The 15088-nt window shown below is 40.4% G+C and overlaps 1 protein-coding gene across 4 annotated transcripts in view; it reads left to right on the top strand.

Annotated features, from left to right (window-relative positions):
- The first annotated feature begins 251 nt into the window (after nucleotides 1-251).
- LOC125771622 (calpain-11-like) overlaps nucleotides 252-15088 on the top strand; it is a 40762-nt gene continuing 25925 nt past the window's right edge. Inside the window, exons 1-2 of one of the 4 annotated variants that reach the window (XM_049442418.1) lie at nucleotides 252-868; nucleotides 6989-7852. In XM_049442418.1, the coding sequence (XP_049298375.1) occupies nucleotides 7795-7852 (58 nt within the window). In that variant the 5' untranslated portion in view covers nucleotides 252-868; nucleotides 6989-7794. Of the gene's footprint in view, nucleotides 1178-6988; nucleotides 7853-15088 lie in introns of all 4 variants that reach the window. The other 3 variants (XM_049442417.1, XM_049442416.1, XM_049442415.1) reach the window with 3 other exon arrangements.

The raw sequence follows: 15088 nt of genomic DNA, 5'->3' as shown, positions 1-15088 counted from the left end.
TCTATTGTCATTGAAAAATGAGCTGTAAACCTCAATTTAAGATTTAAAAATTTTAAGAAAATAAAAATATTTAGTCGATGTTAAGGCTCTAATAATAGCTTGACCTGTCTGTCTTGACACTTGTCTGTATTTTTGAACAAGCTTTAAAATTATTAAACATCTTTTTTATATGTGTCACCTTACGATAAAATGTCTAATAGTGCGCTTAACATTTGTAAAATTTAAAAGAGAAAAAAAAACTTAATTATTTTCCGACAGCTTCGGAAATGGATTTTACACATCTCTTCTACTTTGTCTTTTGCTGAGTACTGCATTGCATAACAATTTAAACAAAAATAATATTTTTTATAAAATTATTTATTCAAATCATCAATAAAAAAAAGCAATCTTTTCGTCTTCATAAGCAGAAATAAAATCATTATTCATCACATTGCAGCATCAACCATTTTATCAACTGATCACAAACAATTTTCCCATCTAACATCTAAACCTCACGATCTCAGTATAATGTCTCTCTCTCTCTCCATCTCATTTAATTGCAGGTGATGTTTTTCATTCCAGCTCCATACTCTCGTTCTCTTCATGCTCCACGCAGGAAGAGAAGCTTTTGCGCGTTAGTCTCACCGGAGCGTTTGACGAAGGAAGATGAATTCCCGTACTGGCAGCTTCTTTCAAAGCGGTGCCCAATAGTTCGTAGTTGACTCTCGCGCGGTAAAGACAACATATCAAACATAAAAATACCAGCCGTTCGCACGAACAGTGAAGAAAGGTGGATAGCGTGATAAAAGTGAAGACAAAACGTAAAAGTGGTTAGAGAAATGATTGATTTTCCTGCCCTGCCCGATCAGCTGACAGTTTGGTGCTTTTGGTGAGGAGTGCTTTTGTGCGGCGCATATAGAACCCATTCAAACCCAGTGAGTGAATGAGTGTTTTAAAGTAAAAAAAAACAATAGAGTGTTAACTGCATGTGGTATAAAAGATTAAGGACTGTTCGAAAAATAAAAAAATCGAGTGTAACAGGCAAACAAGTACCCTTTTATTTATTGTAGTGACAACCTGTTGGTGTAAATCGTTCTTGTGCGTAAAGCACTATCGGAAAGAGATCAAAGTGTACGGCACTCAAACAACGCTAAGGTGAAGCAAAACACTATTACTCCGGTCCACCGTATCGTTAGCCGTAAGTTATTACTGCTAAGTGAAAATACACATGAAGATAAACCCGAACCCGCGACCTCGTAAAATCGTTCCATAAGGTTTCGCGCGGACGAGAGACAGAACACACACACACCGTATGGGCCGCATTAAAACATAAATTTGGGATAAATCTCGGCCACCATTTAAAACGATTCTTGTGCTTCTTTCCAACCCCCCCATTTTCCTTCCGAGGGCGAGAATGTACCCTTCCCTCGCATATCTTTGTGTGAGTGTGGATGGCGTGTGCTTGCGGTTAGATTTGTTGCGTACAGTTGTTGTTATTGCAAACGATCGCCGGCATTTGGCCCTTTTTGTCTTCACTCTCGGGATCGATCGACCAGTACAAACCTCGGTCGAGCGCATTCGATTCTCGCGCACAAGGGGGTGCAAAAAAGGGCTCAGAATGAAACACAAAAAAAACCGATCCCAGCACACAGGACTGGACAGGCGGAATGTTAAATAGATAGAGCGCACTGGTCTAGTGCTTGATGCAAGCAGTGGAGGAAAAAGAGAGAAGAAAAAAAAATCGCACCATCAAGAAAACATCGTCGGGGCGTATAAAACAAGCCCGCATACGTTAAGCGCCGTTTGAGCTAGTCCGCCACGGATGTATTGACGCATTAAAAACAAAACACACAGGCAAACGGGCAATCCATTTGAAGACAAGAAATCGGGCAAGGGATACAAAAGGCCCCCCTCCCAAAACCCCCCGCACAACACACATAAAACATATGTCCACGAGCAGGTGAGAGTATGCGGGTCGCATGGAAGAGGATGTGCTTCTATGTTGCACCCTGCCCGGCACGATAGCTGCTACAAAACTATAAACGTTTTTCATCATCACCAAACGGCAAACGTAAATCGTTGTCGCGTATGTAGAGTTATGCTTGTAGTGCGCAATGATTATGTTTTATTGTTTTGTCCCTTCCGATGAAGGTGAGCGTGGACAAAGAATTTTTGTTTTTGTGGCCCATCCAAAGGGAGGGTGGACATTGGGACATTTTGGTGGTGAACAGAACGGTGCTTTCTAGCAAACATCGAATGAACCGCTATGTCGTTGAAAAGGAGACGAACGAAACAGGTACACAGTGGACTGTTCACCATAAGAGAAGTATATACGATCGAATCGGTGACAGAAGACACAATTGGTGGACGACAATTGGAAGAACAATGAATGTTTTTTTAAGGTTCTATGAATATTTAAAACGCTTACATCAGTATTCGACAAAATTATAATTTAATTTTCATTTGCTGACAGGCAGGTTTACTGATTTTGGGATCATTTTCGAATTGTTTAATTTGTATTGCAATAATTAAAATATGTTGAAGCTTTTATTAGTTGTAATAAATATTTGATAAAGAGGTAGAGTTGATTGATTTTTCGATTATGATATTCGTAAGAAATATTTTTGAGGAATTTTCAAAGCGAGATTAAATGTTTGGGATCACCCTTTTGACATCAAAAAAAGTCTAATTACTATCGATATATAAACTTATCAGAGAAAAGCTCATTTTGTCCTATCTGAATCGTACCAAAATGATCATTCAGCAGTGAATTTAAATTTAAATTTTAATAAATTAAATTTTAATAAATCGCCTAAGCAATTTATTCTCTTAGTATTATCATCAGTTTGAAATAAATCAGCTCATTTAAAATAGAAAAAAGAGCAGCACAGAAGGAAGAAGGAAGAGAAAATGAGAATGTTAATGCACCGCTGTTTGATGCACTTGCACCTTCATTTCCCGGTGCAAAAATCAATCTCGATCGTGCGCTCGAACTTTTTATTGCATCTTCGGAAAAAAACCCCTATGCGAGAAAAAGAGATCCCTTTATTATCCATCCTTGTTTAACATTATTGCAAAACAAAGCAAAAAAAAAATCAGGGACATCTTTGCTCCCGTTTTTTTCCACGGCCATGAAAACCACACGAGAAAGCAGATTTTTGCCTTCCAAAGCTGGCCCGGAATTTGTTTCTCGCTTGACCGATTTGGCCCGAGTTGCTCTTGCTGGCCACGTGAGACACGTTACAGTTTTTCCGGCTGATCACACGGAACGTACACGTACGGGAATGATTACAACCTGTTCTCTTCGCCTGCCCTTGATTTTCCCTTTTGGAAGCGTTTCCTTTTTAAGGGATGAAGGTTTCTCGCTTTGCAGCTGATTGAAGTCTTTCTCAGTGTATGCTGCAAACGTTTAACAGCTGACGAAACCCTTTTCTTTTCCTGTTCTTTTTCTTACCAAAAAGGTGAATGATTAGATTTTCCCCCTACTCACAAGTCATTGCTCGATCATTGTCTTCACCCGATCAATCGATTGTATCGCAGGCGTAAGACATAAGACATTAGACACACCATTGCTCAATTTCCTTCTTTCACTCACGGTGTTGTTTTTTGTTTTGTTTGATCCATTCTACCATTCTGCTAAACCATCCGGAAAATTGAGAAAAATCTCACTCAAAGCTGCATTGTAAGCACACTCGGGAAAAGAAAAGAAAAACTCAGCTCATCGTCTATCTTCGTCGGTTCTGTTCTATCTGTACTAACTGAGAAAAAGCTAAATGGAAGTTGAACTGGCCTGGGGGGGGGTAGGGTTGAAACGGTTCATTAATCATGTGTAAGTGTTGAAAATTGATGAACCGCTACGGGGAGCGGATTTAGAGCCACCCCCGTTTATCGATTCCCAAAAACCATTCAAACCCCCCTCGAACAATCAGAACAAGAGAGACACCGTAACATGCAAGCAACAAAAGTCTATCAATCGGCATTAAACAACAGCAGAATACAACACATTAACACACAGCTAGACACACACACACACACGCAACAAAAAAACACGATACTTCGAGCGCATGTTGGACGTGTAATGAAGGAAAATTCCACCCCCTGAAAGAGACTTGTTGCGTTGCATTACCCGCGCGACACCCAATTGTTGTGCCCGAATAGGCGTTGCTAAAACCGATTCAAATGCGGAATAGAATGGTGTCGTTTTTCAATGTGTTTTTTTTTTCTTTCCTACTCCTGTTTTGTTCTCCCCAAAAGATGAAGGTACGATCGACCGATCACATCCATTGAGACTGGCAAAGGCTGTTTGATAATGTTGAGCTTAGCATTGATCGGTTAATTCTCGCTTCTCGTTTTTGTTTTCTCGTAAATTTGTCTCCCCTTTTGCCTGTTTTCCAACCATCTTCAGCTTGTTATGATGGATGGTGTGTGGAGTGTTGAGAAGAAACAAAAAAAAAGGTTGAAGGATGATCAATTTTTCCACGGATAAAACTCGGCAATTATCGATCGATACGAGAAAAAAAAATATGATCAATGAGAGAATGACGATCTAGGTTGTTTCGCTTTTCGTTCATTCATTTTTCATCCTGTTTACGCAGACTGTTACTGCTACTCTATTTTTAAGCTTATCGCGAACGTTGCTTTATCCATCTTCTGCTGTTTGAATTTTAAATTCATTTTTCATTCTGCTTCCGATTGTGTAGCGGTAGTGGAAAGAATTTCGAAACTTTACCGTTTTTTTTTGTTGTTGTTGTTCTTGTCTTCTGTTGCTTCTTTATGTTTGTACCTTTCTACTTGTGTGGTTTGCTTCTACTCATGTTTTTAAATTATGAACCCACTATTGTGTGCAGTTGTGCGTGCTTATGCGCTTTCTTACTGTTGTTCTCTTCTTGTTTTTGTTTTTGCAATATTAAGAACTTGTATTTTTTTCCTTCTTTTTCAATCTACATCGATCGTTTTGGTGGGGCAGGTGGGTTAATAGTGAGGTAGAACAGCGATCCATCCCGCTTGATTTGCTCCACGGGTGCCTTTATTTCTCCATTTCACTTAATCAACCGCACACGAACGGGCGCGTCACTGCGTCGACGGAATGAACCGGTAGAAGAAAGGTAAAAGTAAGTCAGACCTGACATGACACCACCTCCACCCGTGAGATGGACCCCACCCCTCCTCGCTGCGCTTGGGAATGGAAAATGCTAATCAAAATCTCACACCTCAATGCCAAGATCTCGTGACCTAGAAAGTACATAAAAATCTGACCCTTTTTTTTTGTTTGCTGCCTGGAACGATGAAACGTACACGGTTGAATGGGTTGCTTGCAAATTCAAATAATTTTAAATCCTCCTTCCTCACCGTCTTGTAACCGCCACGAAGCTGCTGGATGTCATGACGGTGGAGGTTAAAACACACACACCTGTGCCTAGCAGCAGGCTGCAATAGGAAGTGTCACTTTTTGGGGCAGAAATATTTGGGCCACCAAGAATGGACTACATTTCCGTTACGGTTTCGGTTTGATTTTTAATGATTACGGTCTAGAAGACGGTGCGGTAAACCGTGCATGAAATGATTCGAATTTGTAATGATAATAATGCTGCATGCGAGGGCAAATGACAGTTTCCAATTGGTATTCATTTCCTGTTTGACATGGTAACATTCTGTGCTGTTGCGCTTTTACGACTGAACATAAAGAAAGTCGTTAACGGTCGTGTAATCCCTTTGAAGCAGGAAAATCACCATTTACCTAATACTTTGGCAGTTGTGAAAATATTCAAAAATAATAAAAAAATAATAAAAAAAAAACAGTTTACATGTTAACTGCCCATAACCGACATTAATGCTGTAACCATGAATGTCCGCTGTTAATGGTGATGCTTCTTATCTCACCCTTATGCGGCCAATGGATTGGGAAAAAAATAATTACAATCAATTTTAACAGGCGTGTAGTATAATTACCCAAAAAAGGTAATACAAAAAAAATTGCTTAATTTAAACAAAAAAATTGTGAGAAACAAAGATCACGCAGCAACACACGGATAAAGGTATGCAATGGCGAAAGAGGCAAACAAAAAGGGATACATCGGTTCTCTCCTTCCCCAAAAAGTGCTGAAGATTGAATGTTTATGTGGACGGTAGATGATACGCTCGTTCGCGTATACATTACACTTTCACGCGTGTTTCTCCCTGTATGTGTGAAACGGAAACAACATAAATTTGAAACAAAAGAGCTAATGCTAATGTTGGCCGCTGGTATCCACACACACACACGGTACAATCGTGTTGCGCAATCGGCCAATTTTCGGTGTATCATCTTTTTCGATTTTTTTTCGATGAGAAACCGAAAGCGTCCTTCCCGTAATAGGAAAGTCACGCGAACCGATCGTGTGTTTGTGTGTGCCATGTTATGTTTGCAGATCGTGCGGGTTTTGATGAAAACACATCGTTTCACCCATCCACCCACCTACTCACCCCAAAAAAAAAAACGAAGAAAAAAACACGTGCCGGAATGGTTCATTTGCTTATCATCGGTTTCGGTGTGCCGATCGGAACCGTCTTCCCTTCATTAATGGACGATGTTTTACAGCTTTTTTGTGTGTGCTTCGGTTCGGTCGCAATTTCCTCCGTGGGATGATACTGTTTCGATGGTTTGTAACGAGAAATTTATGATACGGGCTTGGGACGTTACGAAATAGTAACGAATTCTGGCGTTCGTTAGGTTGATTGATTGATGGGGGAATTTTTTGTGTTTTTGGGTATACTTCGATAGCTTTCGTTATGCCACCCTGTAAGCAAGAAAACATATTTTGTGGGAATTTAAATTTTAAGCTATAAAACATTATTTTTTCTAGTCAAAACTATTTTTAAACCATTTCCCAACTTATTTTGTATAATATAAAAATAATTAATCTTAATCGTTACCTAAAAGCCGCACAATTAAAAATGTTTTAGGGCCATTAAGTTTGGTGCCGTGACCAGGATACTAATAAGTGTTTTTTTTGTTTTAATTTCCCTACAGCTAGAACACGATCAGCGAACGTTATATGAGCCTGGTGTAATAGAGTGCTAAACAATCCCACAATATTGATTTTCCCTGTCCTCCTTTCCCCTCACCACACACCTCCTACCCTCCTTACATTAATTGACACAAGTGTAGTGATGCAGCTAAGATGCGCGCGCATATTATCCCGGTTGCGAAACATTTCCCGCATGCCCTGAAACTGGCATCAGTATTTTAGTATTAGAAATCAATTTCCTCACACCACACCTCATTCCACCTGTTCCCACCCCCATCCCGTACTCCAGTTATCGTCCTGGGACAGCAACAGTGCTCCAGTTCCAACAGTGTTGTACAGTGTTTCAGGTGCATTTGGTGCACCATATCCACCAGTTCCACCGTCCACCGAGAATGGTGGCTTAATACAAGTGTGAGTGTGTGTGTGTGTGTTTGTGTTTTGTGAAGTGAAAAATCAGTGCCGAACATGGTGTTCCGGATGTTCCGGATCCGGCCGCATCTAGAAGTGGAGCGCAAAGTGTACTGATGTGCGACGTTCGTGTTAGTGCGCACCGACCAGCGAGCAGCAGCGTGAGCAAAAATTAGCATGCCGCATGTGTTGGTGGTGTACGGCGCATAGTTTGGTACCGTATCAGCTTCGATTACGGGTGCGCAATCGAGCTTTTTGGGCGTGCGCGCGAGCGCGAAAGGAAAGAAGGTGTAAGGTGTACAAATAACATAAAGTATAATCATATCGCACTGCTCGTGCCGGAGCTGTTGTGCCGGTTTTCGACTTATCTGTGTGTGGTGTGAAGGAGCCTTTGTGCAAGATGCCTGCCGGTTATAGAGCGAATGGACATATACCACACCCTGGGAATGGACACATTAGTAAGTAGAGAATTTGTTTCACATTTGTTTTTGGCTAGCCTGCCGTTACTTTATGAGCGATATGGAGCGCTTATGTATTCGATAGCCTGAAGGTGTTATTCTATGCGAGACAGACGGCACAAAAGTCTATCTAACCAATTAACAAAATGGAAAATATTGTTGGACTTTAAGTCATAAATAAGTAGATCTGCAGAGTGCTATATGACAAATTTTCTTGTTATCTGTATCGCTAAGTGTTGTGTTCTTTGGTCATTGTATGAGATCCATAATAATGAAATATGAATCTCCAAAGCTTCTTAAATCGTTGCAGATTTCTTTATACCTAATAATTCACGGGTTCTAAAACTCTCTTAATGATTATTTTCGGAAATTCGCCGATCTTTGGAGATTCCTAAATCTTCGCAAGAACAGGACAGAATTTTTTTTTTTTTAATTTTTTTTCGGATTCAGGACTCTAAATCAGATTCACCCAAAATATTACTCAAACACGACATCTAACAAGACAATTTTATTGGGTCTGCTACGTCTGTGCCTCACCAGTATACCCCTCGGCAAACAGCAATAGAACGAGCGGTGGTTTGTGTTGATTTTAGGCTGACAGTTCCATACGACCGTTGATAGAGTACCCTTCGAACATTGTCGTGTTTGTCTAGAATGTTCGACTGTTGAGAGAACGCAGCCTATGTTGTTGTTAGAAATTAGTTTCTAACCGTTGAATATTAAAATTATTAATAATTTCAATTTAAAAAAAATTATTAAACTTTAATGAAGGGAAAAAATAGCTAAAAATATGAATAAATTCATCCTGCTTTTTTCTAACAATCAAACAAATTAAACATTGCCAGCATAATGCACCTGAAATTTAGCTTAAAAAACCAAAACTCAAAACCATACAATGCTATAAACAAGTAAAACACACAGCTGCTGTTTCACCGCGGCTCCGTTCCAGGGACAAAACGATAGTTTTACAAATGAGGATCATTTAAATATTTTATAAGCACGCGAAAATAGCACAGAAGCAAAACAAACGAAAAGTAAAGAAAAACAAAACAGCATACCATGGTTGGATGGTATTTTTGCTTTGTTTGTCAGATTAAGGAACCGAGCTTGATGTCACTTAGCCACTTTTTTGTGTTTGGATTTTTGTTTCTTGCGCGTTTCCCTTCAGTTTCATCGCGATGATTGAGGTGATGATTTGGTTTGTGATCATTTTTTTTTCTCCAGCCCGCAGCTAGTCCAACATGCATGATATCTGCTTTTTTTTTTGCTTCTCTTGCTGCGAGATAAACGATTCCTTTACCGATGGAACCACGTGTGAAGAAATAAAATTAAGATTTTTACGACGGCTCAGCATGGTCCGCTCCTCCTTCACGGTCTCGTGGTTTGGCCGCACAAAATATTAGACGGAATATTTTATCGTACGCATACCATCATCATCATCATCGTCGGGCTGGTTAACCTTGGCTGCGAGGGCTCTTTTACTGACATTCCGTCAGTTCGATCAGTCCGAGCCTTTCTCACCTCACTAGCCGAAACAGGCCCATCCCTTTCTGGGTTTGATGACTCAGTTTATTTTTGTTTCCCGCATTCGTGGTAGAAGAACTAAAAAAGCTTTTGCCCGTACCCGATCAGCTGGTCATCTCACACGGATCCATTTCCATACTCATCCATCATTCGATTCGCGCTCTTGTGACGGAAACCACCCGGGTTGAGTAGATGATTGTGCTCGTAAATATATCGGGATTTCGTTGTTGTTGCGTTCCCTTATTAAAACCACCAGCAAGCGATCGCCTTTCGGGGGGTTTTGTTCGTTCAATGTGTCGCGCTCGCATTTGCGTGTTGGAAACATTACGAAAACGAACCTCCGATTAGCTTCACGGGCGCAAAAAGGCGATCGGTAGGGTGATGTTCTGTTCTCCCTGTTTCGCCATCACCGAAGATAATTTCTATAATTATTCGTCCACTCCCGCTAGGGGGCCCTATGTCGATGAAGGCCCTAATGTATGTAGTATGGCCCTTTCCCTTTGCTCGATGGTAGCAGCTGATCGATCTTCATCTACGATAGATTAGGGGAGGGAAAAAATCGATCAATATTAGAAGCCATGTTCGCGTGATTTCTCCTCCACTTGAAAAGAGGCCGGTACAGACCTGGTCGACAGACTATTCAGTGCGGCTTGCGCAATCAACACACACACACACCCGTCGTGTTTGGTTCCTTCATCGTCAGACCAAAACGGATTCAATGGCCTGTGTGGGAGAAAACGGCTTCCTTCTCTGTTTGCATTCAAACTTTCGTTTCTGGCTCATGTGCTTGCGATGCTTCCTGGTGGGATGTTATCTGGACGTTTCCAGAGCGTGCGATAAATGACTTAATTTATTGTGTTGGGTTGTAAATCTGTTCCACTGGTACAACAATGTAACACAAGGGAATTACTCTTTTTTTTGTAAGTAACGCTCGCGGTATTGTGGTGCCTGAAAGTATGCAATCTGTAGTCTTTTAGGCTTATTAGAAGTTTTATATTACAAATCGAAATTGAATGATGATGCATTCTGTTTATTTATGACGCAAATGACTAAAATGGAGTGACAAAAAATTCGCTCTTTTGCTCGTATTCAATCATGTTACATCTTACAAGCCAAGAGCACTCAAGACACTATCCATTGTCATTGGCCGTTGACCGTGGAACAATTTATCTAAATCAATAACATTTATATGCAAAGTATTTTTTGTCGTTTATTATCGAATCAATAGATTACAGAAGCTCATAGTAAATCATTGGTGAATTGAAAGCTTTACCAAAAAATATTAATTTTAATCACCGATTTGCTTTTCCGATTATGATGCGCGTTTCTCCTTGCAATCACCTTCACAACTGCGAACGGTTCGGTTTTATAGAAATCAATTAATCAAACGTAATTCAATGGGACGCATGACATGCCGGCCGGTTAAATTTCGATCCATGCGCCGTAACGAACTATAGCGAATTCTTCCACGAATGTGCGTGGTAAGCGATATTATGAATTCAATCGACGTTCTCTTCTCGTCTCGAATCGGATGCATCCGTATGTGACAGAACAATACAAATTAAAGCAAAAAAAAACAACACGATTTAAATTTGGAGACGAAACGATTGAATCCGGCATGAAGACTTCTAGTCGGTGGCGCGTTGAAATTACTCATGAAATGTAAAATTAATTGCCACCATGGTTACTAAAATTAGAATACGCATAGGTGGATCAATTATGTTATTATTGGCGGCTCCTCCCTCGCTGTACGATGGTTTTGAACTTCTGCAATAATGGGCGATGGCCGTCCCTATTGCCTATCCACACAAGGAAACGTTCCATGTTTGGTGGAACTTCCCAATCAACGGTTTGGGGCTGGCACGAAATTCCTCCAGCATTTACCAAGCAAGAGATTGGGATTTATTTTGCTTCACTTTTTCATCCTGCATTCCGTATGTGATCAAACAGCAAAAAAAAGGAAAGAAAAATTCGAAGGTCATTGTCACGCTGACTGGGTGCGCACACCATGTGTCCGACCGCCCGAGGCGTTTGGGAAATTAGTGCGACGACATCGAAACCGCAACCACAACAGCGGGCGCGCAACAGGCTCGCGCAAACCCCAAAAAGCTCTAAATGCCGCATCATAATTACACGCAAATTTGTCATATTTCTTAAGCATATTGTTTGGCCGGAACGCGCACACACACACGCACGCACACCGGAATCGTTCCGTGGGATTTCAATGAGACGGTAGAGCTAACGAAGACGGGAAGGGATGCGATTTACGGGCGGGTGTTCCAAAAATGGAGCGCAAAAATGAGGAAATCAGTCAATTCGGTGTAGTAAGAGAACTTTAGGAATGTTCATTGATTTGTCTTATTTATTGTTGAGATATTTATCTTCCTGCTCGGGATTTTTTCATAAAAGAATGGTTGAAACATTTGACATTAAGATGATGTACTGTAAGTCGGTAAAGAACTAGTAAATTGTTTTATGTACTTTGTTAAATTATCTTTTCTTCTATACCATCTCTCCTATTGTAAAATGGAACTGTTCAAGAAAGAAAAAAAAACAATTTAAAACTGTAGTAAAACGCTTTGTTTTTTGTTTTTTTTGCTGGTTATTCTCCTGTCAAATGGTAGTTCATTCTCTTGTACTTTTTTCCTCAATTTTCTATTTATGCTATTAGTTTAACATGTTATCAAATATCTTCTTCTATTAAATCGGTTTACATCTTATTATTCTCTTTAGGAACTATATTAAACTAAAGGTTTAATTTAATTATTAACTGAAGAATATACACCCAGAAACTCGAAGAACAGGACGTTTTGGGGATATTTTGAAAGAAAAATTTTATCGAAAAGTGTAAATGGCTAACCTGTCCTTTTGGTCGATTTTTTGGTACCCAACGGCAATTCGTCAAAAAAAAATGTATAATAATTAAAAAAAAAGAATATATCAAAAAATAGTCCTAAGTCTAGTGAAAATAAACTTTGAAAAAATGTACAAAAACCTAAAAGAAATCTTTTAAATAACAACATAAAAAAATCGATTTCTTCGAAGATGCTGACTGTATTACTCCTCTCTTCATAGCGGAAAAGATGAAATTAAAATTAATTCCCTTAAATTCTTGGAATTTCTAACCGGAAATTACTACGATATTCATAGCATAAATATCCTACCCACAAGTAAAAATAAATTATCAAATGATAATTTACAAAATGGCTTTACTTCAACGGCCATCACTGTACGATCAGTTGCTTTCCATCTCTCGCATATAATGCCCTTTTTTATTATTATTTTATATCTTTATATAATCCTTTATAATTTTAAACTATTTTGATCGTTTCATGAGCGTATTTTCCATTCATTTCCGTAATAAAATTATCAATAAATTAATCACCATCTTTCTAACGTTAAAAACTTCAATCCTCCTTCTGTCCAAGACATTCCATTCCGATCGAATCCTTCCTGTCCCACGATGCACCTGACACTTAGGCTACAATCCATTTCGCGGAATGTTTCCTCCAACCCCGGGGTAACAATCAGCATCGGTATGTGAACCGTTGGGTGCATCTTCCCATTTGGACGCTAGGGCCGATCGTCATAAAAGAAGGGTTTTACGATCGCGAAAGGCATAAAACCCCCCAACTCAAACCGACTGTAAACCGACCACCACCGGTGAAACTGATGCACCCGTGAGATTAACCGATGGTCGCATTTGATTGAATTTTGCCGATGACGCCAGCCACCAGAGTGGCGGTGGATCGGTGTAATCGGTTGGGTAATTATCGCTTTTCACATTCTCACTCGAATCGTACGATGGTGAGCGACTGTTGTAGCGTGTTGTCACAAGAAACCAGTAGACTTTCTTCTTCCCGCCATTCCACGATGATACGACTCAATCGATGATCTTCAATAGCGCTTAAAGAAGCATCCGTTTTCAATCTGCATGTTACCGGAATTTACCTAAACGCGTCATCAACGTTTAGCGCGTCGTGTGTTGTCGGTCAATTTCGTGATCAATTCCAGTTGTTGTTGTTTTGCCATGGGAGCAATTTTCCGTGCTGTCTAACAAACAGCACACAACACATCAGGTCGTGCCAGGCGTGCGCAAAACGTCAAGGCCAGATCCCTGGCATCCATTTTCATTTTCTGGCATTTTTATTTTCTTACAATGCAGATCAACGAGTCGCATGTCGATCGTTTTCTATTTCTAAATCACCGCTAAAAGCAAAACCAGCCCCCTCCGCTCTTATGATCGGGTTGTTGATGAGGAGAAAATATGCAAATTATGTTGCCATCGTAGGGCAGCATAGGGTGATGCATGTGTTTAGTAGCTAGTGGTGACCTGCAAAGTGGTGTTGGTGGTGGTGCATTGAAACGGAAGGAAACACCGATATGTCTAATGTATGCAAATTAGCATGTAAAGGGGGGTTGGTTGAAAAAAAACAGAAAAGAAATGTAACACCAGCAAGCAAACGAACATGGTTTGTAGTGTTTGTAAACATTCATAAGCGAAAGGTAGGTTAAAAGTTATCTCGTATTTTTGAAGCTTATGCTAAATGGAATCCTTCGTTTTATTTCGTTTCGAATTTGTTTGGTGGATTCGCTTCCAAAAGGAGAATTTATTTTATGAACACTAAAACTCACTCGAATCGAATCGCCTTTCTGTTCCGTTTTCCCTTTCGTGTCTTGTCATCTTTATCCGTTATCGTCCAACCATTTACATGGAGTATGGGATCGCATTTTTGTTTAATACACCGCCCCAAGTCCGTCCGGATGTCGTCCGGTTATCAACGCGCGTAAATCGCGTGATCACTCTTTCTTTCTCTCACCGTCGCCGTGTTAATCGTCGCCAGCCAGGCTGCATCTTAATCGCGCAGTGAAAACCAAAAAAAAACCAAAACCCGCCTCATTCGTGCCCCGCGGGAAACGAAAGTGGAAAGTTGTGACCTCGCCCGAAGGCGGAAGGTGCCAGCAGGTTGACGACCGTGGCGAGATGTTTGTAACACGTTTCAACGCAACGACCGGGACATCGGGAACGGTGGCACCTGGTCGATCGATGCGGAGGGATTCTTTTGATCCAGTTTTCACCACCGGGCGGGTCGAGTGGTGCGGGTCGAAGATATGAGACGACCCCGGCTGACGACCCTAAAATGGTACGTCCGTGAGTGACCTTTTTCACGCCACGGCTGTTGTCATCGTGGCTAGGGGTCGGTACAACGATCAATCAGTGTGGTTCGATGGTGGCTAACAATCTGGTGCTGCTTACCGTGTGAAAATTTGAAGCGTCAGCCCAAAATGGGCACCGACTAATGGTCGCTTCGATGCGCATTTTCCGGTCACAATTGAGGTCGAGAAAGCAATGGCAGTGCGTTTTGGGGAGTGTTTTTTTTTAAACGGGGAGCTTTAAGACGTTGTTGACATTGCGCATTTAAGGGTTAAAATGTTGTTAGTTTTACAGTTCTTCTACATTTCTCTGTCGCTAACATGAGCTCTTAAGTCAATTCAATACTAAAGGTGATTAAGCTCCCGCTCAAAAAATTTGAGTAAGAGAAAAATATTTTATTTGTTCTTGTCGAGGTTGGTAAGCAGTAGCTGCCAAAAATCGGAATGTTTTTATTATTCTCTCACGTCCCTTATTACCACACACTTTTGGTTACATTTTTATCTATTGTTATAACTTCATTACGGATTTAATGCGTTTTATATTGTGGATAGAGACCT

Source organism: Anopheles funestus, chromosome 3RL (assembly GCF_943734845.2).
Source record: "Anopheles funestus chromosome 3RL, idAnoFuneDA-416_04, whole genome shotgun sequence".
Classification (NCBI taxonomy): domain Eukaryota; kingdom Metazoa; phylum Arthropoda; class Insecta; order Diptera; family Culicidae; genus Anopheles; species Anopheles funestus.
Note: the sequence above shows the minus strand (reverse complement) of the source record. Positions and strands in the feature narration are given on the sequence as shown.